Here is a 26,284-nt window from a genome sequence, read left to right on the forward strand (position 1 = left end):
TTTTGTATTTTTTAGTAGAGACGGGGTTTCACCGTGTTAGCCAGGATGGTCTCGATCTCCTGACCTCGTGATCCACCTGTCTCGGCCTCCCAAAGTGCTGGGATTACAGGCTTGAGCCACCGCGCCCGGCCACATTGTATATTTAAAACCTGTATCTTTTAGACAAACACACAGCCAAAAAGCATATGAAAAAGTGCTCAGTATCACTAATCGTTAGAGAAATGAAAGTTGGAACCACAATGAAATACCATCTCACACAAATCAGAATGGTTATTATATGAAAAAGTCAAAAAACATACTGGTGAGGTTTTGGAGAAAAGAGAATGCTTATACACTGCTGGTGGGAGTGTAAATTAGTTCAACCATTGTGGAAAGCAATGTGACAATTTCTGAAAGAACTTGAAACAGAATTACCATTCAACCCAGCAATCCCATTATTGGCCATATATCCAAAGGAATATAAATTGTTCTACCATAAAGATACATACACACATATGTTCATCACAACACTATTCACAATAGAAAAGACATAGAATCAACCTAAATGCCCATCAACAGTAGACTGGATTTTTTAAAATGTGGTACATATACACCATGGAATACTACACAGCCATAAAAAAGGAATGAGTTAATGTCCTAAGTGAACTAATGCAGGAACAGAACACCAAATACCACATGTTCTCATTTATAAGTGGGAGCTAAACGTTGAGTACACATGGACACATGTGTACTTGAGGGCAGATGGTAGGAGGAGGGAATGGATCAAAAAACTACCTATTGGGTACTATGATTATTACCTGGGTGATGAAATCATCTGTACACCAAACCCCCTTGACATGCAACTTACCTATGTTATAAACCTGCACACGTACCCCGGAACCTAAAATAAAAAAAATTTTTTTTAAGAAAACCCGTATCTTTTAAGTCAAGATTGTTAAAATACAATAGCCTAATAAAGCTTCAGTTTAATGCTTATGCAAATAAATGTTGGTCTTTTGTGTTTAGGCCAAAACTGAAATAGGATCCAGTATGTCTGAAATATTGCTGTGAGTATGAAATATTTGAAACTATTTTAAAATGAATTCTCTATTAGTTCCTTTAAGTGATTTTAGGGATTTCTGAGTTCATCTCTTTGTAACAAAGTATGTCTGAGAAGTAGTTTTTACCTCTACAGTTGACAGTTGTTTGTATTTACAGTTGTGCGTCGGTAGCCATGGGGTATTGGTTACAGGAACTCCTGAGGATGTAAAAATCCATGGGTGCTCAAGTCCTGATATAAAATGGCATAATATTTGTATATAACCTGTGTACATCCTCTTGTATACTGTAAATCATCTCTAGATTACTTATCATACCTAGTACAATGTCAATGCTGTGTAAATAGTTGTTATGCTGTATTGTCTAGGGAATTATGACAAGAAAAAACATCTGTATATGTTTGTACAGACAGTTTTTTCCCCAAATTTTTTTGATTTAAGGTTAGTTGAACCCACGGAGGCAGAACCCATGGAGGCAGAGGGCCGACTGTATTCTCAAATATTTTTAGCACCTCCTTCAATAAGATAGAGCTTAAAATGAGCAATAAACACAACGGTGAATATTAGAATACTATATAGAGTATTTATAGAACGAAAATGTTTCAACCTTCAATTAAACAACTGTTTTATTGTTATTTTGGTTTTTAGTATTTCAGAGCTTAATTTATGTAATGTCTCCTATGACTTCCTTAGGCTATCCTTGCCATAAGCTCTATCTTTGGCTTCCGTATTTTTAACATCCAACCTTATTAGAGCTGGCTTAAGCAAATATATTTTCATCTATATTATTTAATAGTATTCTTTGAAAACTGGGTTAATATTTGCTTTAAAACCTACAGATTAAGACAAGTGGAAAGATATCCATACCAACCTGATACAAAATTTTGGAAGAAAATGGGTTTCTACAACACTGAAGTGATGTCCTAACTAATTACTAATTTGGAACTCTTGGGGCTGTTTGAAAAAAAACTGTGAGGAGAATATTTCAACTTTATACGTGAGGCAGTTTATGAGTTCTCACAATTTCGGTGTAATTTACTTACTAGCTTGCTTTCTTCCAGTCATCCTTCCTTTCTGTTTAAACGACTTCTTTTTTCTACTTCAAAAAAAGTACATAATCTTTATAGAAAACTTAGAAAATATAAGAAAATTAAAACTACCTATAAATCCAGCATGCAGAGATAACCACTATTATTAATCTGTTAATATTTTGGACTATATTTTTCTAATATTTTTAAGATTTTTGTTTCTTTTTAAAAGTAGGATCATAGTAAACATACTGTTTCATTAGCCTGCTGTTTTCTACTTTACATTATATCTTGGAAGTATCTCCCTGCCATCAGTTACTTTCACATAACCTTTTGATGGTTCTCACCATTGATTTTAAATATTTCTTTTTATGTGTGAGACTTTTGTGGCTTTCTCATTTTAGCTGGGGGAATGTAACAAGCTCAGTTTTCTTTTCAAAAATAAAGATGCACTAGGTGCAGTGGCTCATGCCTGTAATCCCAGCACTTTAGGAAGCCAAAGTGGGAGGATCGCTTGAGCACAGGAGTTTGAGACCAGCCTGGGCAACATAGTGAGACCTTGTCTCTGCAAAAAAAAAAAAAAATGTTTTTTGAGATGGAGTCTTGCCCTGTCACCCAGACTGGAGTGCAGTGGTGAGATCTCTGCTCACTGCAACCTCCGCCTCCCAGGTTCAAGTGATCCTCCCACTTCAGCCTCCTGAGTAGCTGGGATTACAGGTACATGCTACCACACCCAGCTAATTTTTGTATTTTTAGTAGAGACAGGGTCTCGCCATGTTGGCCAGACTGGTCTCAAACTACTGGCCTCAAGTGATCCACCTGCCTTGGCCTCCCAAAGTGCTGGGATTACAGGAGTGAGCTAACACAACCAGCCTACAAAACATTAAAAAAAAAAAAAAAAGACAGGCATGGTGGCGTGCACCTATAGTTGCAGCTACTCAGAGGCTGAGGTGAGAGGATCAGTTGAGCCCAGGAGGTCGAGGCTGCAGTGAGTCCTCATCATATCATGCCACTCTACTCCAGCCTGGGCAACACAGTGAGACCCTGTCTCAAATAAATAAATAAATAAAATAAAGACAGTCATATGTCATATCAATGTCTCTGAGCTTTCATTTTATTCTGCTTTGCTCCATGCAGGACTCACTGCCTGCTCTTTTCTGTCTACCTTCCAGAGATTGTTATAGCATTAAGGATAGCTGTTATATTTTGCCTTAGCAAACCCTACATGAACTCCAAAGAACGCTAGAGAGTAATCCTAGACTATATGTCTAACTTTTATTAGTTACACATAAAAGTCATCTATTGAGACCCTTAACGGCCTCCTTCACATTAAAATAATAGCAGGCTGTATACCCAGAAAAAAGACTTAACAAAAGTGATGACCGCTCACACCCACACTTCTGTGTGGACCAAGTCGTCATGCAGAATGAAGGCATAATCTTAGCACCCCCTGAATGAGAATTTCTAGTCTTTAATTGTTTCAGGTGGGCAGGAATGTTGAAAAAGGCAACTGATAATTAACTCATGAGAAAATCCTTCAAAAAGAAGCTAATCATCAATCATCTACCCTTTTCCAGTCAAGCAAATTAAATTTTTTCACCATGCATATCTCTAAATTGCAATCCTGTACAAGGAAATTATTGAATCTAACCTTAGGCAGTGACCATCTTTTAGCGCTTACACTTAAGCAGTAGATCTCCAAGAATTAATTTTGAGACTGACTTCATTCCTTTTGAAGAATGGTTTGAAATGGGTCTCATGCTGGAATCAATTTTTCAAGTGTATTTGAAAATAAGTAAGGACATCTTCTCATGGTAGATGAGTCTTCATTAGTAAAATACACATTGTATAGTTTCCATAATTATAGTATCACATTTTCTCCAGTAAAATTGCCGGTAGGGAGAAGAAAGTTATTTGAGATGATGTATAGAGTCATTTCTTTTTTAAAAATTGGAGACAGCTAGAGCAGAAGCTGTTTTAGAACTCACATAATAACTGAAAATGCATATAAGTTAAAGCAAAAACTTAGTTTATTTGTAGGAAAAACAAATACATTTCTCTGAGCTTGCTTTTTTTTGAGCCAAAACAAATGATATAGAAAACAAGGAAATCATTTAAGGAAAAAGATAACCCACAAAAGAATGGCTGGGAATTCTCTCTCATGGCCTTTATTTTCTTCATATTAGATCTCCAGAAAGCTATTTGAATTAATTTTGTTATTAGTTGCGAAATCACTGGAGGCCATGTCTACACTGCCAACAGAAAAAAGTTCAGAAATTCATTTCAAACAGCTTCCTATCAAACCAGTCACAGATATCCTATGCAGTATACCAATATCGAAAATACAGAAAAATTATTTGTTCTGATTCTATTCCAAATTATGTAAGTTGGTAACCAAATGTTACCATTGGAAAACATCTTGGAACTGTTTAACTCTTTCTATTGCACTTTTTCTTCCAACTTTAAAAGATGCAATTTGAAAATCTGACCCAAGCCCAGTGTATAATCAAATGTATCCTACAAGGAATATTTTACTTGGAATTAATGAAATTTGTTTCCTGCCAACAATAAGTTAGGTTGTTTTTTGCAGTTCTCAAGTAACAAATATGAGGACCGAACTCTCATTCAACATCCAAGCCCTTGCAGTTTGTGCAAATATATGTTTAGCAAGAAAGTAAGTAATACAATTCCTTTTCCTGTTATTTTTCTGTGTTCATGAATTGAATTAATGTTTTCAGTATGTCACTGTAGGACATTGCCAGTATTATTTTATACTCCAAATAAATGACTCTCCTAGCTATCTATTAAGATAAATATGTATTGCTTTCTTACTTTTATTCTGATTCTAAATCAATGATTTCAAGAAATTGAGCATTATATTACTGTCTAAGTAGGCAGTCATTTGATGTCCTAAACTTCAGGTTTGATTCCTTACTCTGCCATAACTGATTATTATTGCTGACTTTAAAAAGAAGCTATTATTTAAATTCCTCTGATGATAAAAGTAATCCCTGATGACAAAAGAAACCCTGGAAAATGCAGCACTGTAAATCTCCATTAATTTATTCATTTATGATCTAGTCTGTTGAATGTATTTGTATGTAAATATATATTTGTATATGTATCTATAGTTTTGTTTACTTGACACTTAAACATTTTATTGTGAACATTTTTTCATACTATAAAAATACTTAAAATCATTTAAATGTCTATGTAATAGAACATCCTATGACCACAGGAGAATTATTTTAAATGTTCTTCTACTGAGAACTCTTTAGATTGCTTCCACTTTGTCCACTATTATAGGTAATACCAAAACATTTTTATGGATTAATCTTTATTTACATTTCTGGTTATTGCTTAAAGATTTATGCCTGCATGACAAATAACTGAGTCAATGATTATTAATATTTTTAAGGCTCCTAATAAAAATATTATCAAATTAACTATTCTGAAGGATTATACTAACATATATTGTCATACCACTGCATTCACACCAACATTGAGATTTATCATTCTTAAATCTTTATTATTTCAAGCTTGAAAATATTTGTATTTTGCCTATATTTGATCACTTCTGAAATTTAACAAAATTAGTAGTTTGCATTTCTTCTGTGAATGTTAGCTTTATATCCTTTACTGTGTAGTCCCAAGTTGTAGTTCAAGTTTATTACTGTATTTTGGTTGTTTCAACTCAGATTTTAAAAACTGAGATCTCTCTTTGCTTCTAGTTAAAAATGGAAAGTTTTTATAGATCTAATAGTTTAAAGTCCTGTGATATTATATTTGACATTCATGTATATAAATATTTTAGACATATTTTTATTATTTTTTGTAGGCACCGACAGAATCCATCATTAGTATGGCTTTTTACTGGGATGTTTTGCATTTATTCATTGTTCTTTGCTTGGAGAGCAAATTTAGATATTTCAAAACCACTTTTCATGGGTGTGGTAAGTTTTACTTAGATATATCCTTTGACCAGAAAGTTTGTGAAGAATGTACAAGTTTGCATTTCATAAATCTTGTAAAAGAGCAAATTACTTAAGGAATAGTTAAAATTTTATATACATTTTTATAAATCAAAGTTAAATTATTGAGCCAATACAGCTAAGGCCTCTTTTTAGGATAAAAAGAATGCATTGTTTCATTAACACAGTTGTTAAATAGAAAAATGAATGTAAAGTAGATTTAAGTCAGTCATTGTATGTGTGTGTGCTTGCAAATATAGGTACAACTGCATTTCTCCTGGGATTTTTTTAATAGCAAAAGAAATATGAATTATAATTGAGGGCACTTAACAACATATATCCTTATTTCTTACCTACCCAGTCCGAGGCCTTGGCTAAAGAGCAACTGTGTTTCTGTTTTCTTTGGCAGCAGTCTCTGAGATTAGAGTATTTCTTCTACTTATAATAGAATCTCTGTAAATGTCAATAGCTCTTTTTTGACAGCTGAAACTGAGTGGTCTGTGTGTGTGTGTGTGTGTGTGTGTGTGTGTGTGTGTGTGTTTACGAAGCCTAATAAATAATACCCTACTTGATCACCTGAGTTCTGAATCAATTGAGAAACAAGGTAACACAGTACAACGGGTGAGAGAATCACTTTTAATCTGATAATACTGAGATTGGAAGATGTGGCTTATATCTGTAGCCAAGGGGGCTTCCTCTTCCAGCATCCCAGAATAGACAGATTTACCCACTAGTCATAGGCAGTACTGTGGAGGTCAAGCCTCTTCCCATGTCTCCCCCACCCAACTCATGCCACAGAGATAGACTCTGGACCAGGACAGGTGCTTGCTATGGGTAGCTCACTTCCAGGAGAAAGTGAGAGGAAAAGAAAGGGTGCTGCAGGTCCAGTCCCAGCTCCCAAACTCCCCAGTTGGATAAGTCCTTGCATCCTATAGGAGGAAATACGTGAGGGTTCAGAGAGAGGCCAGGACAGTGGAGCTTCTCCCTGTGGAAGGAAACGTCAGGAGGAAAGCAAAAGCATTCTCTAACTCCTTCAGCCTGTGTATTACTGGAGTTCAAGACAAAGGCCACAGTATTGAAATGAATGTGTGGATCTAAAAAGGGAGATGCACCTGTCAAACTGGGAAGGAAGAATGTTTGAAAATAGAAAAATGAAATGACCTGGGCTTGGATTGGGGAAACCAGTTAACAAAACCTGAATGACAACAGGCACACACAACTAAATGCAGACAGTATATTTTAAAAATATATAAGTAGCTGACTGATAGCATAAACTAGTCAACTGGACCTACTGATTGCTTGTCTCTTTCACAGGTGGAACGATTCTGGATGCAGAGCAATGCGGTAGTGGCCGTCCTCGCTGGCATTGGTTTGGCTGCAGTTGTGTCTGAGACTAACAGAGTGCTGAATAGCAATGGGCTTCAGTATCTGGAATGGCTTTCTGCAACTCTTTTTGTAGTTTACCAAATATATTCTAATTACAGGTAACACATGGTTATTTTTATGAAAAGTAGCTGTCAAGCTAGAGATACCTGAATATTTAGATTCTAACACTTCATTTCATTTTTAACTTCTACTGGTTTTCAGGACTCAAAGTGAGACAGCTTGGTTGAATGCAGTAGTTCTTTAGCTTTTAGGGTTGTTAAACCTCCTGAACCAGAATCTTAGTATGGGCAATGTATGGTTTCAGGCCATTGCAAACAAGGGTTTAGGTGGTGCATGTAGACTATTTGTATCTTTTTCTCTAAAGAACCCAAGAGATACTTTTAGAATCCCTAGTATAGGTAAAATTCCATGACCTAAAATACCACTTAGATGGAGAGTAAAACGATTTAGGGTTTTTTGTATACCCTAAAATAATTCACTTTATGCTTCCCTTTATGTCCAGTTTACTCTGTAGTAGTAAATATTAATTTTTTTTTTTTTTGGAACAAGGTTTTATTCTGTCCCCTAGGCTGGAATACAGTGGCATGATCGTAGCTTACTACAGCCTTGAACTCCTGGGCTCAAACAGTCCTCTGCCTCAGCCTCCTCAGTAGCTGGGACTATGGACACATGCCACCATTATCATGCCTTTTTTCTTTCTTTTTTTTTTTTTGTAGAGACAAGGTCTCACTATGTTGCCTAGGCTGGTCCTGAACTCCTGGTCTCAAGCAAGCCTCCCTCTTCAGCCTCCCAAAGTGCTGGAATTACAGGTGTGAGCCACTACACCAGCCTTAAGTTCTAAAGTTTCTTAACTCATATATTATTACTATTACATGTATTTTTCCAAATCTGTTTAATAACCATTATAATAAGAATCTCAGTCTAACGTAAAGATGTCTAAGTCTTAGACTATAGTTCGTTTATTTGCAGCAGTATCAAGTACACATTATGGAACTGGAAGAGAGAGTCCCTTGGAATTTTGCTATAGTGAGATTTAACTGGTATTATTTTAAAGGATTAAATTTTCTCTTTTAACTTAACTTTAAAAACCAATGTTCTTACCATTCAACCCTGCAATCTTATTACTGGGTATATAGCCAAAGGAATATAAATCATTCTACCATAAAGACACATGCATGCGAATGTTTATTGCAGTGCTATTCACAGTAACAAAGACATGGAATCAACCTAAATGCCCATCAGTGGCAGATTGGAAAAAGAAAAAGTGGTCCATATATACCATGGAATACTATGCAGCCATAAAAAGAATGAGATCATGTCCTTTTTAGGAACATGGATGGAGCTGGAGGCTGTTATCCTTGGCAAATTAACACAGGAACAGAAAACCTAATACTGCATCTTCTAAGTGGGAGCTGAACGATGAGAACTCATGGATACAAAGATGGGGAACAACAGACACTGGGGCCTACTTGAGAGTGGAGGCTGGAAGGAGGAAGAGTATCAGAAAAAAGTAACTATTGTGTACCAGGCTTAGTACCTGGGTGACAAAATAATCTGTACAACAAACCCCGTGACACGAATTTACCTGTATAACAAATAACAAACCCACACATGTACCCCTGAACCTAAAATAAAAGTTAAAGAAAAACACACAACATTGTTCTTTATAATACTGGGGTAGAGCTGGTGTTAGGAAGGCCACCAGGAGGCCTTGAGAGAAGGGGCTGCATGTCCTGCACACAACATCATCGCTAGCTCAAGCAGGGTGCACCAAGCTCACAGTGTGTTTCCCAGCCTTTTCTTATCCCAGTCATCTCCTGGCTCAGGCCATTAGGGCAGTCCAGGTTCGATGCCAGACATATTTGCACAGGCTAGGTGTTTTTATCTTGTTTTGATTTTTTTCATTTGCCCCAGGGGAATGGAATACGTAGCACCTTTGCTAGATGGCAAAATGTGCCTCACCACTCTGCAACATAGGGAATCAGGTAGGAAACAGTAATTTTTACATCAATTACAAAGGCAGGGATAATATTCTGTTCCTAGAGGTGTTCCTTTGCTTTGTGATACTAACCCAGGTATTCAACTTGAGGCTGTGTTTCTCAGCTCTGTCAAATGTAATGGACCTGATAACAACAGAAAGGACATTGCTTGTCTCATTTTTTGATACTAATTACTGTTTTGTCATCTTTTTCTTTTTTCATAGAATGCTCTTAGAACTCATGCCAGTTTTTCTTTGAAGTTAGAAAGTTCACTTCATTCTTGAAAAGGATGAAGTTATTGGCAATAGCAAATAATGCCTGGAGAGAAGTAAACAACTCAGGAAACTCTTCCTCTCCTTGCTTCTCATTGGTCTTATCCCCTAGCGATTTCTTGATCTCCAAAGGCGGAGAGGAACACAGGAGGGGAGAAGTGGAAAGGATCAACCTCTGCATGCAAGAAAATCATACAAATGTCATACAAGTTCAAGTCAGAAATGGGCAGATTGCCTTTTGCGTTTCTGAAAGTTCCTTTGAGTAAATGGAGTTAACATAAAATTGCCTTAAATTCCAAGTGGAATCAGAAATTTTAATTTCTAAAAATAAAATTGGATTGCACTTAGGGGAAAAAAGGACCTGTTCTTGTGTACTGATTCCCTCTTTGTGGAAGTGATTATAAACTCCAGAAGTAAGCAGTAGACTGATTTTTTTTTCAATTGCACAATTAGCTACTGCTTATCAGACGATAATATTCTTTCTTCAGATATATGTATTATTTTAGAATATATTGAAACACTAAATGTTTATTGTATGATGGGAAAAGAATGGCATAGAAAATAAGCCTAGTCTTGTTAAAACTGTAGCAAAGTCTTGCTATTTTAATTTTTTTGGACCCTTTCATTTAGCATTTGTGACCAAAGGACCAACTATGTGATTGATAAATTCGCAAAGAACCTTCTCACCTCTATGCCTCATGATGCAATTATCTTACTGAGAGGAGATTTGCCAGGAAATTCTCTCCGTTACATGCATTACTGTGAGGGGTTGAGGCCTGACATTTCATTAGTGGATCAGGAAGTAAGTATATGAAACATATACTTAGAAAATAGCAATGATTTAAAAACATGTGTTTTGGAAAAAAAAAAAAACATCTTTTTTAAAATGGTGGGTACTGTTTTCATGATCACTGTTAGGTAGAATATATATGACATTTTACATGTTAGGTAGGATATATATGAGCATACTTGTTTTTTTATTTTAACTAATAGCATAAGTCACACTAGTTGCTTCTCGTTTAAAAACATTTAAACTGAATTTTTTAAGAATTAATGTGTTTCATGTTAGATTCATAATATTTTAGGTCTCTCGTTCATGTGACAAACCATAAAAATGTTCGTTGTATTGTAAATCTATTTTTAAATTGTTATTTTACATTCAGGCTGGGCGCAGTGGCTCACGCCTGTAATCCCAGCACTTTGGGAGGCCGAGGCGGACAGATCATGAGGTCAGGAGATAAAGACCATGCTGGCTAACACGGTGAAACCCCATCTCTACTAAAAATACAAAAAATTAGCCGGGCGTGGTGGCACACGCCTGTAGTCCCAGCTACTCGGGAGGCTGAGGCAGGAGAATGGTGTGAACCTGGGAGGTGGAGCTTGCAGTGAGCCAAGATTGCGCTATTGCACTCCAGCCTGGGCAACAGAGCGAGACTCGGTCTCAAAAAAAAAAAAAAAAAATTGTTATTTTAAATTCAGCTAACTCAACCATTTGAATTTACCTTGCCCATTGGTCCAGGGATTAAAATAAATTATATTGAATATGAAATAAATCATACTATAGGTAAGTAAACATTTCACTCAAAATAGAAATTTTTAACCATAATTACGCCATAGAATTTTTATATAAACTTTGTTAATGCTATGACAAAAATACATTAAAAGAGGACTTGCGAAAATTTTGAGGGCTATGAAAACATTTTTTTTCATTGAAGAACGATTTAAACTGTAAGAATTATGATTTAAGCCATAGATTCGTAAAAGGGAAGAAGCCTGTCTCTGGTGTTTTTAGAGCAGTCATTAGGAAAAGAGAAATTCTTAATCTTAAAAGAATAATATGATGAATTCAATTGAACAAATTATTAGGCATAGTACTTAATGCATTTTGTTGAATGAATGATTAATTATAATTTTTGGAGAAAACTCTGAACAGGTTCGTAAATACACAGTTTTACATTTTAATAAGCAGTTGCATTTATATCATAGATGCCGATTGATTAATTTGATCTGCAGTCTAGTTTCTGACAAAAGCTAGGTTATTTGTTAATAACATGGTTCCGCACTATGATTTTGAACACTGTTTAGGATGTCAGCTACTGTAGTTGAGAAGCATGGATTAGAAAGTGAATTAGACCTAAACTCAAGTCCTCATTCTGTCACTTCCTGGATGTGTGACTTGGGGCTAATGATTTTTCCTCTCGGAGTTTCTGTTTCCTTATTTATGAAATGTAAGTCATCATTATATAAGTTAGGATGCATTTGAATGCAAGAAACAGAATATCTGACTTAAATTACTGAGTTTTTAGCCTCACATGATGAGCAGTCTGGAGATAGGTGATGTTAGGATTGATAATATGAGCAGTTCAGGGACGTCAGTTTCTGAGGCAGCTTTTCTGCCATTCTCTTGACTTTTCCCTCCCAGTCACAGGATGAATGCCCAGTTCCAAACATCACAACCTAAAACAAAGCACGGTGCTTCTTCTGGGTATCTCCCTCTCTCTTTCTATTTATTGGGAATAACATGTGCCCCAGAAGTCCCTCAGCAGACCTCCACTCAGGCCCCACTGACCAATACTGAGTCATATACTCACACCTGAACTGCTCATTAGCAAAGACTAGACTGAGAACATTGCAGCCTGAGCTACCTGATCAAAATCAAGATTGCGTTAGTGAAAAAGAAGAAGGTATTCACTGTTGAGTGGGCAATCAACAGTGTCTGATACAGTTATTCTCACATAGCAAGGTTATTATGAGAATTAAATGAGGAACAATAAAGTCCATAGCACACAGTGGGTATGTAATTAATATTAATATCCTCCAGAACTGGAACTATTGGGCAATAAAGCCTAATTCAGTAAGTATTTTTCTGAGTATTTACAGTTTAGACTTAGATTAAAATTACTTTGTCATTTGCTAGTTAAATATATAAGACAAGTAAAACATAAGCACAATTTCTCAAATGATGATATCCAAACATAACAAAGCTTTGGTGGTATAAATGGGAGTCTCTTCTTTAAAAAGAGGGAATGGATACATATCAAAGTATAGAGTTAAGTATGTATTAAGTATAGGATTAAGTAAAATGATTTTTTCTAATATAAGTAAATTATTTAAATCAAAAGAATGTGTAAACTTGTAAGGATATGTAATTAATATAGGGCTGCTAATAAATTCAGATAATTTGAAATGCCCAAAGAGTTTTTAACTTTGAGGCCTAGATTATTACATGATTGAGCTTCTCCAGGGCAGGGGTTATATCTTATTCATTATAGATGAGCATACTTGTTTTTTTGAATGAATAAAATAATGACTATTTTGTCTAGGTTGTCTAGTCTGGCCATCAAAGGCATTTCAACTTCAGCAAACATAATTTGAGAACTGGCCAGGCGTGGTGGCTCATGCCTGTAATCCCAGAACTTTGGGAGGCCAACGCGGGGGGATCACTTGAGGCCAGGAGTTCGACACCAGCCTGGCCAACATGGTGAAACCCCGTGTCTACCAAAAATACAAAAATTAGTCGGGCATAGTGGCACGTGCCTGTAATCTCAGCTACACGGGAGACTGAGGTAGGAGAATCGCTTGAACCCGGGAGTCAGAGCTTACAGTGAGCCGAGATCATATCACTGTACTCCAGCCTTGGTGACAGAGTAAGACTGTCTCAAAATAATAATACATTTGAGAACTATTCTGTGCCAGCCGATGTGCTAGGTGCAGAGACACAGAGATGAAAAAATACAGTGCCTTTTCTCTAGGAGCTCACAGTCTGGTGAGGAACAGGCTCTAATAGAGGTGAGTACAAAGTACTGGAGGAGCATGCCATTCTGGCTGTGGAGACAGAGGAGGGCATCAAAGGAAGTGATATTTACACTGGTTCTTAAAGTTGAATGCACGTTCTCTAGGTCAGTGGTCCCCAACCATTTTTACACCAGGGACCGGTTTCATGAAGGACAGTATTTCCATAGACTGGGGGTTGGGGGTGGGGGTGGGGAATGGTCTTGGGATGAAACTGTTCCACCTCAGATCATCAGGCATTGGATTCTCATAAGGAGCATGTAGCTTAGATCCCTCACATGTGCAGTTCACAATAGGTTGATGCTCCTGTGAAAAATCTAATGCTGCCACTGATCTGACAGGAGGCAGAGCACAGCAGTAATGCTGGCCCCTGCTGTGCGACCCAGTTTGGGGGCTCCTGCTCTAGGTATTAGAATAGAGGAAGATCCTTCTGGGGAGTCAAATGCGGGAGGTAAATTGGAAGAAGGTACTGATGTGACTGATGATAGTCATAATAAAATCCAAGGTTTATGTCACTAAAAATGTAATCATTACCACATTCTCAGTTGTGCTTGTATTTTTCAATTATATATGTATTAGGTTGGTGCAAAAGTAATTTAGGTTTTTGCCATTACTTGATAAACTTGATTCTTTTTAAGATATATCTTAAAAGTCTGACATCATGTGTGACTTTTCTGGCAGATGATGACTTATGAGTGGTATTTACCCAAGATGGCAAAGCACTTGCCAGGTGTCAACTTTCCTGGGAACCGGTGGAATCCTGTGGAAGGAGTATTACCTAGTGGAATGGTCACGTTTAATCTTTATCATTTTCTTGAAGTAAATAAACAGTAAGCATTCTTTTTATATAATAGCTTTTCTAAAATCTTAAGCTTTTCTAAAATTGTTTCTGTAGCAGCTGTGCCTCATCCAAAAGACCAATTTTCTATACCTATTTTCCTGTCACTGGTGAGATTATCTTTGTAATTAAATTGAATATCTGTGCATAAATAAGGCCAGGCAGAAATAAATGTTATTGTTTTGGGTAAAGGGAAAATAAAGACAGATTAGCAAGAACAGCAAATAAGATCTTAGTACAATTCACAGAAATTGGAGATGTGCTTGCCTACTTGAAATCATTGTAGGTGGATGGCAAGCAATTATAGTTCCCCCTGATCGACACTATGGCCCCCTTTTTAAGTGTAAAGCAAATGTTTTCAGGACTAATCACTATATAAAAATAGCTTAAAGATTTTTATAAAGGATAAGACATTTTTATAAATAAGAAAAACACGTACAGTTTATGCTAGCTGAGATAAGATATGAGAATTGTGAATTCTATACTTGAGAACATAAAAGTATTTGTAGTTAGGTCAAGAATAAATAATTCCCCCAATGGTATAGTGTTGAACATTTCTTCTGCCATGAAGCGCTTAAGATTGTTCAGAGCTTGAAGAAGAAACACTTATTTCATGATTTCTTTTTTCTTATAAAGAAGACTTCAGAATGTCTTTGTAAATCCCAAAGTTAAATTATCCCTTGCTAAGAACATAATAATGTGGTATTTTGGGTGTTTAGAGCCTGAAGTTTATGTGGCTCGTGGAGTAAACGAAAGTAATGGGTATAAATGTGCTGTGAGAGTAAACATTTAATTATTCTATTCTAGATAAAATATTAGGAACCATTAACAGTGCCCAAATTGGCGTTTTTGTGAATTTTCAAGAATTCAATCCCACAAGCATTTACTGAATGTCTGCTGCGTTACAACTTGTATTAGGCTCCGGCAGTAGAAAGATAAATGAGATTCAGTTACAAATCCAAGTAGAACACAATCTAGTTGTGTACATACATAGATGTGAATACAACTAGCCGTAATTTGGTGGGATAAGTTCTGTACTATCAACACCTTGTCAGACATAGTAAATGTCAGACATAGTAAATGCTCAATAGGTGTTTACTGAACATATAGATGATTTAACTGACAACATACGCCAAGTATTCTGGCAGCATGGATAAGGAAGCCATTAATTCTGTTTGGGGACATTCATTCAGCATTTTTTAAATAGAAACTGCATGTCCAAAATGTTCCAAGAACAATATGATGGAAATGTCATATGTTCTTTGAGGAAACTCTAAACAACACAGAAAAGTGTAAAGATGATCAGTATCATCTGTCTCGCAAGGACAGATGCTGTTAGTATTTTGATAAATATTGTTGGATTCCACTCATCTTTAACGTGAATTACTTATTTTTAAAATACACATACTCATACATACTGTATTATGTATAGCTGAGATATCATTATCTGTCCAATTTTTTTTTAACCTACCATTATATCATAAGCATTTCCCCATGTATATTATTGTCATTTTTGGCTAATATTCTCATAAGATGCATAATAATGTAACAAATATTCGATTTTTTGGGATATTCTGTTTCTAGACTTTTGCTATTATAATATACAATGATGAGGAACATTCTGCCCCATAAAGTTTATTGTTAATATTTTTGACTAACAAAGATCGCTGCATAAATATTACTTATTAATATCAGTTCTTTAATTTTTGATTGTAAAAGTTGCATGTGTTTGTTACAGAATGAGAAATTTTTTTTAAACTAGAAGAAAACATTGTCCTATTCACTCAGAAACAACACACATATAAAAAATGCGTATTTTTACAAAGGTGAAAGCATAAGTGTCCTTTTTTTATACTTACTATCATAAAACAATTTCCTTATGTTTTTACAAACTATTTGTAAATACATGTACTGTAATTTAAAAATAATAAGTGAATAAAATTATTAGGAGATATTTAACATGGTATCTAATTTTAACTATAATAAATTTATACCTACAACAACTGCTTTGTATATGTAGGTTTTTTTGTGGAGGGGCAGAATTTTAAATTATTAGCATCGATTATCAGAAGTAAAATTACTAAGTCAAAGGACATACATTATGTAAAGGCACGTGATAGAGATTTTTTTTCCCTTCAAAGGGATGGACCATCATCATATGAAAGTTATCTAAATGCGTACCTCTGAAAGGAATCTAGCTAATGTTTAGTGAGCACCTATTATTTTATTTTTAACATGCAGTAATATTTACTTTTTAGGGGGTGTGGTATACAGTTCTATGAATTTTAACACATGTATACATTTTTGTAACCACCACAGCAGTCAGGACACAGAGCAGTCCATGATTCCATGAACTTTCTTGTGCTGCTCCCGTATAGTCATACTGTCCCCTCGGGCCTAACCCTGGCAACCACTGATCTGTTCTTCATTATTATAGCTTTACCTTTTCCTGAATGTCATATAAATAGAATCAAAGTATGTATGTAACCTGTTGATACTGGTATATTTCACTTAGTGTTATGCCTTTGAGAACCATCCTAGTTGCTGTGTGTATCGATAGTTCATTCTTTTTGTTTCGAAGTAATATTTCATTGTATGGATGTACTGTGGTTTGTTTATCCATTTACTCATTGAAGGACAGTTGGGTTGTTTCCAGTTTGGGGCATTTATACATAGAGCTGCTATAAATGTTCATCTATAGGTTGTGTGAGTATGTTTTTCTGCATGGGGTTGGGATTGAGTTGTTTGTTTTCTTACTGTTGAGTTTTGAAAGTTCTGTATATATTCTAGGTACACAACCTCTGTCAAATATGCAGTTTGTAAATATTGTCTCGCAGTTAGTTGCTTGTCTTTTACAAGTGTCTTTTGCAGAGCAAAACTTTTTTATTTCTTTGAAATTCAAATCCAATTTTTTTCTTCTATGAATTATATTTTTGGTATCATATCTAAGAACTGTTTCCCTAATGCCAGGTCACAAAGATTTTCTCATGTTTTCTTCTATGAGTTCTGTAGTTTTGTTTTTGTGTTTGGATATCAAATTGTCCTCATACTCTTTGCTACAAAGATTATCCTGTCTTCAATGCATTATATTTGCACTTTTCTCTGTCTATACCAAAGAAAAAAAATCTTCTGGGGTTTTTTATTGGTTTTAACTTAATTCATGTTTTTGTGGTTTATCTTTTTCATCCTTTTGTTTCTAACGAACCTATATCATATTTAAAATGGGTGTTTTATAGATAGTATATATTTGAGTCTTGTTTTACTGTCTCAGATATCTGTATCTTTAATTGCTGTGTTTAGACCATTTGCATTTAATATAAATATTGATGTGCTTACATGTATGTGTACTATTTTATTGTATTTTTTTAGATTAATTGACTTTTTGTATTTCTTTTTTTTTTCTTTTGAGACAGAGTCTTACTCTGTCACCCAGGCAGGAGTACAGTGGCACAATCTTGGCTCACTGCAACCTCCGCCTCCCAGGTTCTAGCGATTCTCCTGCCTCAGCCTCTTAAGTAGCTGGGATTACAGGCATGTGCCACCATGCCCAGCTAATTTTTGTATTTTTAGTAGAGATGGGGGTTTCACCATTTTGGCCAGGCTGGTCTCAAACTCCTGACCTCAAGCAATCCACCTGCCTTGGCCTCCCAAAGTGCTAGGATTACAGGCGTGAGCCACTGCCCCTGGCTGACTTTTTGTATTTCTTCTTAAAATGTTTATTGAGATTTTTTACTATATCGCTTGGTAAAGTTTTTGTTGTTCAGTTTTTTTTTAAGTTGGTTGCTGTTGAGATTACAGCATCCACACTTTACTTTTCATAGTCTACATAGGAGTAATAATTTACCACTTCAAGCAGAATGTGGAAACCTTACTGCCATATAAGTCTTTTACTTTTTGTGTTATATGTTATGTCAGATAGGGTCGTTTTTATTTCAGTAGTCATACAGATATTAAAGAACTTAAGAGAAAAAAATAGTCTACAATATTTATTCAGATACTTACCAGATCTGTTGTTCTTTCTTCAATCCTGATATTCCACATTTTCCTCTTGTATGATTTCCCTTCGTTCTGAGGTTATTCCTTGAGCATTTCTTTTAAACCAAGACTATTAACAGTGAATTCTCTTAGTTTGCCTTTATCTGAAAATGTCTTTATTTCACCTTTTTTTTGAAGGATATTTGTGGAAGTAGAATTCTGGGTTGATAATACTATTTTCTTCAGCATTTTAAAAATAATACTTTAGGCTGGGCACAATGGCTCATGCCTGTAATTCCAGCACTTTGGGAGGCTGAGGCAGGAGGATTGCTTGAGCCCAGGAGTTCAAGACCAACCTTTACTACATAGGGAAACCCTGTTGCTACAAAAAAAAAAAAAAAAAAAAAAATTAGCTGGACGTGGTGGTGCACACCTGTGATCCCAACTACTTGGGCAGCTGGGGTGGGAAGATTGTTTGAATCCAGGAGTTTGAGGCTGCAGTGAGCTAAGATTGTGCCACTGCACTCCAGCCTAGGCAACAGAGCAAAACCCTATCTCAGGAAAAAAAAAAAAAAAGTAAGTTACATTTTTTTGGCCTGTGTAGTAGCTTCTAAGTAGAAATCCATGGTAATTCAAATAATTGTTCCCCTAGGTGAAATGTATTGTTTTTCTCTGGCCATTTTCAAGACTTTTTATTTGTCTTTAGTTTTCAGTAGTTTGATTATAATATATTTTAGCATGATTTCTTTGAGTTAACTTGTTTGGAGTTCACCAAGTTTCTTCAACCTGTAAGATTGTATCTTTCAAAACATTTGGGAACTTTCCATATATTATGTCTTTAAATAATTTTTCCTGTTTCACAGTCTTTCTTTTTCTCTTTCTGAGACTCCGATGAAATGAATTTAGACCTTTTGGTATTGTCCCACAGATACCTGAACTCTGTACTTTTTTTCAATGTTTTTCTTTTTTTGTTTAAATTGTATCTTTCTCTCTCTCTCTCTCTCTCTCTCTCTCTCTTCAAATTCCCTGACATACTGTCTCGCCAAACTTATATTAAGCCATTTGGTTCCTTTTTATGTATTTTACTTTTTTATTGAGCTTCTCCATCTTTCCTTTTATTTCTAGAGTATTTGCCCTTCTTTGCATGGTTATAATAGTTTTAAAGTCTTTGACTGACAATTCTAGCATTTGTGTCATCTTAGAATTGACATCTATTGATTGTCTTTTCCCTTATCAGTTGAGGTTTTTCTGGTTCTTCATATGCTGAGTAATTTTGGATTGTATCCTGGACATTTTGAGTATTTGGGTCTTATTTAAATCCCAAGGAGAGTGATGACTTTTTGGTTTGTTTGTTTAGCAAGCCCTTGGCCAGGTTAATCTCAGCTTTCAAAGTCTGGCCTGCCTTCTGTGAACTGTGGTTCCAATACCAGTTCTGTTTCCAAAGCATTTGCAGTGCTATTTGGATCAATCCCATGCGTCTGCTACTGTTACCGGTGGCGAGTGTCTGAGTTACTGGCAGCAAACCCATACAGGTCTGCAGCAACTTCAATTCTTGCCTCCTCAGAAGAAATAATTCAACTGAGGGGCATAAAAAAGAAGGAGAGATCAGGGCAAGTTTTAGAGCAGGAGTAAAAGTTTATTAAAAGCTCTAAAGCAGAAGTGAAAGGAAGGAAACTACACTTGGAAGAAGGCCAAGCAGGCAACTTGAAAGACAAGTTGCCCCATTTGACCTTTGACTCAGGGTTTTCTATGTTGGCATACTTCTAAGGTCTTGCATCCCTTCTCCCCTGATTCTTCCCTGGGGTTGGGCTGCCTGGATGTGCAGTAGCCTGCTAGCACTTGGGAGGTGAGAATGTGCACTGTGGGCCAGGCACAGTGACTCACGCCCATAATCCCAGCACTTTGGGAAGCTGAGGCCAGTGGATCACCTGAGGTCAGGAGTTCAAGACCAGCTTGGCCAACATGGAAAAACCCTGGCTTTACTAAAAATACAAAAATTAGCCAGGCATGGTGGTGCATGCCTGTAATCCCAGCTACTCCGGAGGCTGAGGCAGGATGATTGCTTGAGTCTGGTAGGTGGAAGTTGCAGTGAGCCAAGATCGTGCCACTGCACTCCATCCTGGGCTACAAAACAAGACTCTGTCTCAAAAAAAAAAAAAAAAAAAAAAAAGAGAGACTGTCAGTGTGTTTACTGGAGTTGTATGCATGCTCACTTGCGTTCTTCCCTCACTGGTAGAATGGCCTTAGAAGATCATATACCCGTTAAACTCTGCTGTTTTGCCTTTTAGTGCACATGCTTGAGCCCACTTGTTCAGCTCCTGAGATCTTTTCAGGAAGCTGCTGATCACCAGTTTCAGGTGTTTCTATCTATTGGGAAACTGCCTTTTCCTGGTGCTGGCTGTGACCAGTTACTATTTTAGAGAAGCAGTGTGACAAGTGTCTGACCATCACCTGATGGTTTTCTGAAGTTCCTGGTGGGGTTGGGGTGGGACGGAGGGGAGTCCTCTCCTGCCCTGCTCATCCTGACTAGCTACCTATGGTAACACTACCGGGTACCCAGTCTGGAACCTGGGTGGTGGTCTGCCCTGTGGTTAATTTTACAAACTCTGTTTAGGGTCAGACCTCCATGCTCAGCTCAGAGATAAGCAAGGAGCTTATATACAACTTTATGGGATTACGCTCTTCATCTCTCTCCTTTCTGTGGTCACCGCATTACTTTTCCAACTTCCTTTTTGGTTCTCTGGCCAGAAAGCTGGGGCTTTAATTTCTTTCTTCTGCTATGCCCTTCCTGTGACTGTGTCTGCATCTGGAGCCAGGCTGAAGGACAGAGAGAGACAAAAAGCAATGGAGATTTGCCCCACACTCTTGGAACCACAATGCCTCTGCTTAGAGAGAAGTTTTGGGTGCCTGCCAACCCACCGCTACTATCACTGTGCTGCTGCCTCCACTCATGCCACAGTGTTGCCTGGCACCTGGGAAAGGAGAGAAGGAAAAAGACCTGGGGGATTTCCTCCACTGTCTCCAAACCTTAGTCCCCTTCTCTACTTCTTGGGCTACAAAAAAATGTGGGGACTTTTCTTAGAGCTTTTTTTGTCCTTATTTGAAACATACTTCTGAGTTTTGAGCTTCCTTTTTTCCCCCATGGTGGGAAAAAAATGGTAAACTTATCACTAATGTGATGAAACGTCTAATTCTGGTCATTTTTCTCAATCTTCTTTCTACCATTTACTTTTCAGAGTCCTCAGATAGCTGCTCCACATATTCTGTGTCCAAGAATTAAAGTTGTGTACAGTGGGAGAGACAAGGTAGACTGTAGTTATTCCTTCTTCTCCAGAACTAGAACTTTATTATTTTTTTAAATAAATAGAGATGGGGATCTCACTGTGTTGCCCAGGCTGGTATCAAACCCCTGGCCTCAAACGATCCTCCCACCTCAGCCCCAAAGTGTTGGGATTACAAGTGTGAACCACCACGTCCAGCCTCTATTATGTTTTGACACTTAATTATATCAGATATCTCATTAATCTTAAACAGCTCTGAAAGATAGTTGTTGCACTTGTTTCACAAATGAGAAGACTAGACCCAGATAGTTCAGTAATTTTTCCAAAATCATATAGGTAATAAATATTGGGAAAAAAATCTAAAAATGATCTTTTCATGAATTATATTTACTTAACATTTAGAACTTTAAATTTTAAGTACATCATGTATTTTTCTGTTTCCAACAGAAAAGAAACATTTGTTTGCATAGGAATTCATGAAGGCGACCCAACCTGGAAAAAGAACTATTCACTTTGGCCATGGGGGTCTTGTGACAAATTAGTTCCTTTGGAGATTGTATTCAACCCTGAGGAATGGATTAAACTTACAAAAAATATCTATAACTGGACTGAAGAATATGGAAGGTATGAACAGCAGTTGCATTTTGATGCATATAAACATAGCAGTTTTGAGTACCCAAAAAAAGCTACTACATTTTGAGATGCCTTTTAATTTTTTTTGTTTTACTTTTTATTAATTGTTAATATTGTTACTTGCTACCCACAAAATACCATAAAACAACAGAAAGAGAACATGTCTTTCTCGTTCTCCTATTTACAAAACAATGGGGAGAGCGGAGGGAACGGGATGCTGGTTCTGTGGATACCATGATGGGGGATAGATGATGGCACCTTCTACTTCCAAGTCTTTGAATGCTGCATCGTCCACCATCCTATAGCTCATTACCCTAAAAGCGGAAGAGGTTCATTAACTGCAGTTGAACTTTAAAAGGCATTCTGTTGCTTATGATAGTTTCCATTTGCACAAACTTGTCACTTTTTTTTTCTTTAAGAATGACAGATAACTTCTCTGTGAGGGAAGACTCAGCTTTAACAAATTCAGAGTTTCTTGGCATCAACCTGGTTATGTTTTAGAGGCATTACTAGCCTTCCTTTAAGCATTTCTACATAGAGTTTACTCTTTCCTATACAGAAAATGAGTCACTATCTAGGCTGCTCTACCTATGGAGTAGCAATTCTTTTACTTGCTTTCACACATACACACAGAGTCACTATCTAAAGAAACGTGCCTCCAATACCTACTGCTGAAATTATGAATTATTTAAAGATTATATAACCTATTGCTTATAATTTAAGAGCAACAGACAAGATTATATTTTAAAATACTGTAAAGGTTTTTTGAAAAGTCAGTATGCACAAATACAGACCACATTGTTGTATAACAGCCAGAGATGGATGATCAAAGCACTCTACGGCCATCATAAGAAAAAGAACAGCTGAACAACTAGTACCCGTACATAACATTGCTCACTATCCCCATTCTATCAAATATATACATAGTAAGAAAATTTTTAATTAAGAGAAAGAAAAATCAAATGGCTTGGCCATTGTTCTTTGAGCAGCATCAAAGCTCCAGCAGTGATTTTCCAAGCCAGGAGTCCCTTCTCTTCAGGATGATCCCCTTGTCTCACCGCTCTTTGGCTCTTACCTCTGTCTATAGAGTGACCTACACTTCACCTCTGCCCTATTGCCATCTAACATATAGTTCTTATGAACGCCTGGCTCCCTGAATACTTCCAATGTCTTCCCATTGATCTTCTGTTTGCTCTCTTGAGGCATGGGAGGTCATTATGCAGATTAAGAAGATAGAACTAGAAATACCATTTGACCCAGCCATCCCATTACTGGGTATATACCCAAAGGATTCTAAATCATGCTGCTATAAAGACATGCACATGTATGTTTATTGCAGCACTATTCATAATAGCAGAGACTTGGAACCAACCCAAATGTCCATCAGTGATAGACTGGATTAAGAAAATGTGGCACATATACAACATGGAATACTATGCAGCCATAAAAAAGGATAAGTTCATGTCCTTTGTAGGGACATGGATGAAGCTGGAAACCATCATTCTTAGCAAGCTATCACAAGGACAGAAAACCAAACACCACGTCTTCGCCCATAGATGGGAATTGAACAATTAGAACACTTGGACACAGGAAGGGGAACATCACACACTGGGGCCTGTGGTGGGGTGAGGGGACGGGGGAGGGATACCATTAGGAGATACACCTAATGTAAATGACGAGTTAATGGGTGCAGCACACAACATGGCACATGTATACATATGTAGCAAACCTGTACGTTGTGCACATGTACCCTAGAACTTAAAGTGTAATTTTAAAAAATTTTAAAAAAGATATTTACCAAAACTCAGACTTCCTTATAATTCAACTTTTTTAGGAGAACAAGTTTATTAATTTGATCACTATCAGTATTTCAAGATTCATCTTATTTTATTGGCCTTGTCAGATGATAAAACAGTCATGATGTATCCTTTGCAACGATGTGGATGATGGCTGGGCATAGTGGCTCACGCCTGTAATCCCAGTACTTTGGGAGGCCAAAGTAGGTGATCACCTGAGGTCAGGAGTTCGAAACCAGCCTAGCCAACATGGTGAAACTCCATTTCTACTAAAAATACAAAAATTAGCTGGATGTGGTGGCAGGTGCCTGTAATCCCAGCTACTTGGGAGGCCAGGGCAGGAGAATCACTCGAACCCAGGAGGCGGAGGTTGCAGTGAGCTGAGATCGTGCCATTGCATTCCAGCCTGGGCAACAAGAGGAAAATTCTTTCTCAAAAAAAAAAAAAAAAAAAATGTGGATGACAGAAAAATATTACTGTTTTCTTGTAACTACAGGTTTGATCCATCTTCTTGGGAATCTGTGGCCAATGAAGAAATGTGGCAAGCAAGGTGACTAATCTACATTTTTGTGTGTGCAGTTTATTTTTAATATGACAGGGAAGTAGCCTATGGCAGTTTTAATTTCAAGAGTAGGGGTGAGTAGTGATAATGAAAATAACATTTATGAGCAATTGTTTTTGAGGCACCGTACTAATCATACGTGAATATTTCAGTTCATCCACACAACCTCTGAGGTTATTATGATCCCCATTTTATAAAAGAACAAACTGGATGTGGAAAGGCTACTTGTCCAAGGGCACACTGCTGCTAATGATGGAGTCCAAAGTTCACATCTGTCTGCCTCTGGAACACTCATCTCTCCTATGCTTTCTTGCCTTAATTAAAGTGAGTGTAATTGATTGAGTAGAAATTAATCATTACAACCTTGCCTCCATTTGTAATGTGCCTGTTAATTAGTTAAGCACTTATTTAATACTTACTGGAGGCCAGATACCGTGCTAGGCATTGAAGCTACACATATGAATACGACACAGTTCCTACCCTCATGAAACATTTCATAGGGATGCAACTTCTTTTGGTTCCTGTCATTTTTTTTTTTTAAATCATAATAACACTAACAAACTTTGGCCTAAGTATTAATGTAAAAGTCCTAAGTAATGCAGACGGAGTATCTTGTACATAGGGAGTGCTTCCTTCAGCAAAAATGTATTGATGTCCAGTCTGAGCCAGGGACTGTACGCTGAGAAGTTATGATACAAAGAACTTACATAAGTTTGAAGGGGTTTTTAAATAGTGGTCAAGAAATACAGCTGCAAAATAATGATTGTAAATATAGATCAAGGATATACCGTATGTTTGCACAATTCACTGTGATTGAATGTGGGAAAGCTGGGAAGAAATCACATAAAAGAAGAAAGCAGGTCATTATTTACACAGGTATTGACTTAATTGGTGTTCTGAATACAACCTGGATGAGTTCATGAGGTCTAAGGGTCTAGTCACCTTGGAAGAACTGGGCACACATGGTATGAGCTTCGTGATGGGTACCTTAAGGGATGTGTTGGCAAACTCAGCAAGTTTCCCTTTTCCTGGCTTCCATAACAATAATGTACATTTGGAGGATGAACAATGTATAATAGTGATGATGAGTATAGGCTTTTTTTCTAAAAGATTTGGTCATTAGTGTTAATGCAGCATCTTGGTGGGTGGGTGGAGGGATTGTTGTTGGTTCAGAGCAAATGTCCATGAATATGAGAGAATTGAAAATAATACAATAAAGAATTTTGTATATCCCTTATCAGTGGAGAAGCCTGGAAGATTTAGCCCTGAATGTGCAATTGACTGTATGATTTTAATGAAGGTTCCTATCCTCACCCCCAGGATGAAAACACCATTCTTCATCTTTAACCTGGCAGAAACTGCTCACATGCCTTCAAAAGTGAAAGCTCAACTCTACGCTCATGCATATGACGTATGTTATACTTTTATATATAGATATAGATATATTTGGTGGGAAGGTGATGGTGCTTGTTCGGGATGGATAGAGGGTATATCACATTAGAATTTTTATTCTTTTATTTCCCTCTTAATTTGGGTGTTATAAAGCAGCAATATGAACAAATCCTCAATTGTATCACAATATCCAAAGTAAATGGCTGTGGTAGGCAGAATAATACCTCCCACCCAAAAAAAGATGTCTATGTCCTAATCTCCACAACCTATGAATATGTTACCTATGTAACAAAGCAGGGGTGGAGGGGATTAAGTTAGGGGTCTTGAGACAGGGGTTATTCC

General features: G+C 36.8%; 1 protein-coding gene across 1 annotated transcript in view; it reads left to right on the forward strand.

The window, feature by feature from the left end:
- TMEM260 (transmembrane protein 260) overlaps positions 1-26,284 on the forward strand; it is a 64,668-nt gene that overhangs the window by 31,936 nt on the left and 6,448 nt on the right. Inside the window, exons 7-15 of the mRNA XM_011961863.1 lie at positions 1,006-1,046; positions 4,656-4,739; positions 5,904-6,018; positions 7,351-7,520; positions 10,304-10,475; positions 14,147-14,295; positions 22,007-22,183; positions 24,485-24,538; positions 25,871-25,961. Of these exons, the coding sequence (XP_011817253.1) occupies positions 1,006-1,046; positions 4,656-4,739; positions 5,904-6,018; positions 7,351-7,520; positions 10,304-10,475; positions 14,147-14,295; positions 22,007-22,183; positions 24,485-24,538; positions 25,871-25,961 (1,053 nt within the window). The remainder of the gene's footprint in view (positions 1-1,005; positions 1,047-4,655; positions 4,740-5,903; positions 6,019-7,350; positions 7,521-10,303; positions 10,476-14,146; positions 14,296-22,006; positions 22,184-24,484; positions 24,539-25,870; positions 25,962-26,284) is intronic.

This window comes from Colobus angolensis, unplaced genomic scaffold (assembly GCF_000951035.1).
Source record: "Colobus angolensis palliatus isolate OR3802 unplaced genomic scaffold, Cang.pa_1.0 Scaffold57, whole genome shotgun sequence".
NCBI classification, from domain to species: Eukaryota; Metazoa; Chordata; class Mammalia; order Primates; family Cercopithecidae; genus Colobus; species Colobus angolensis.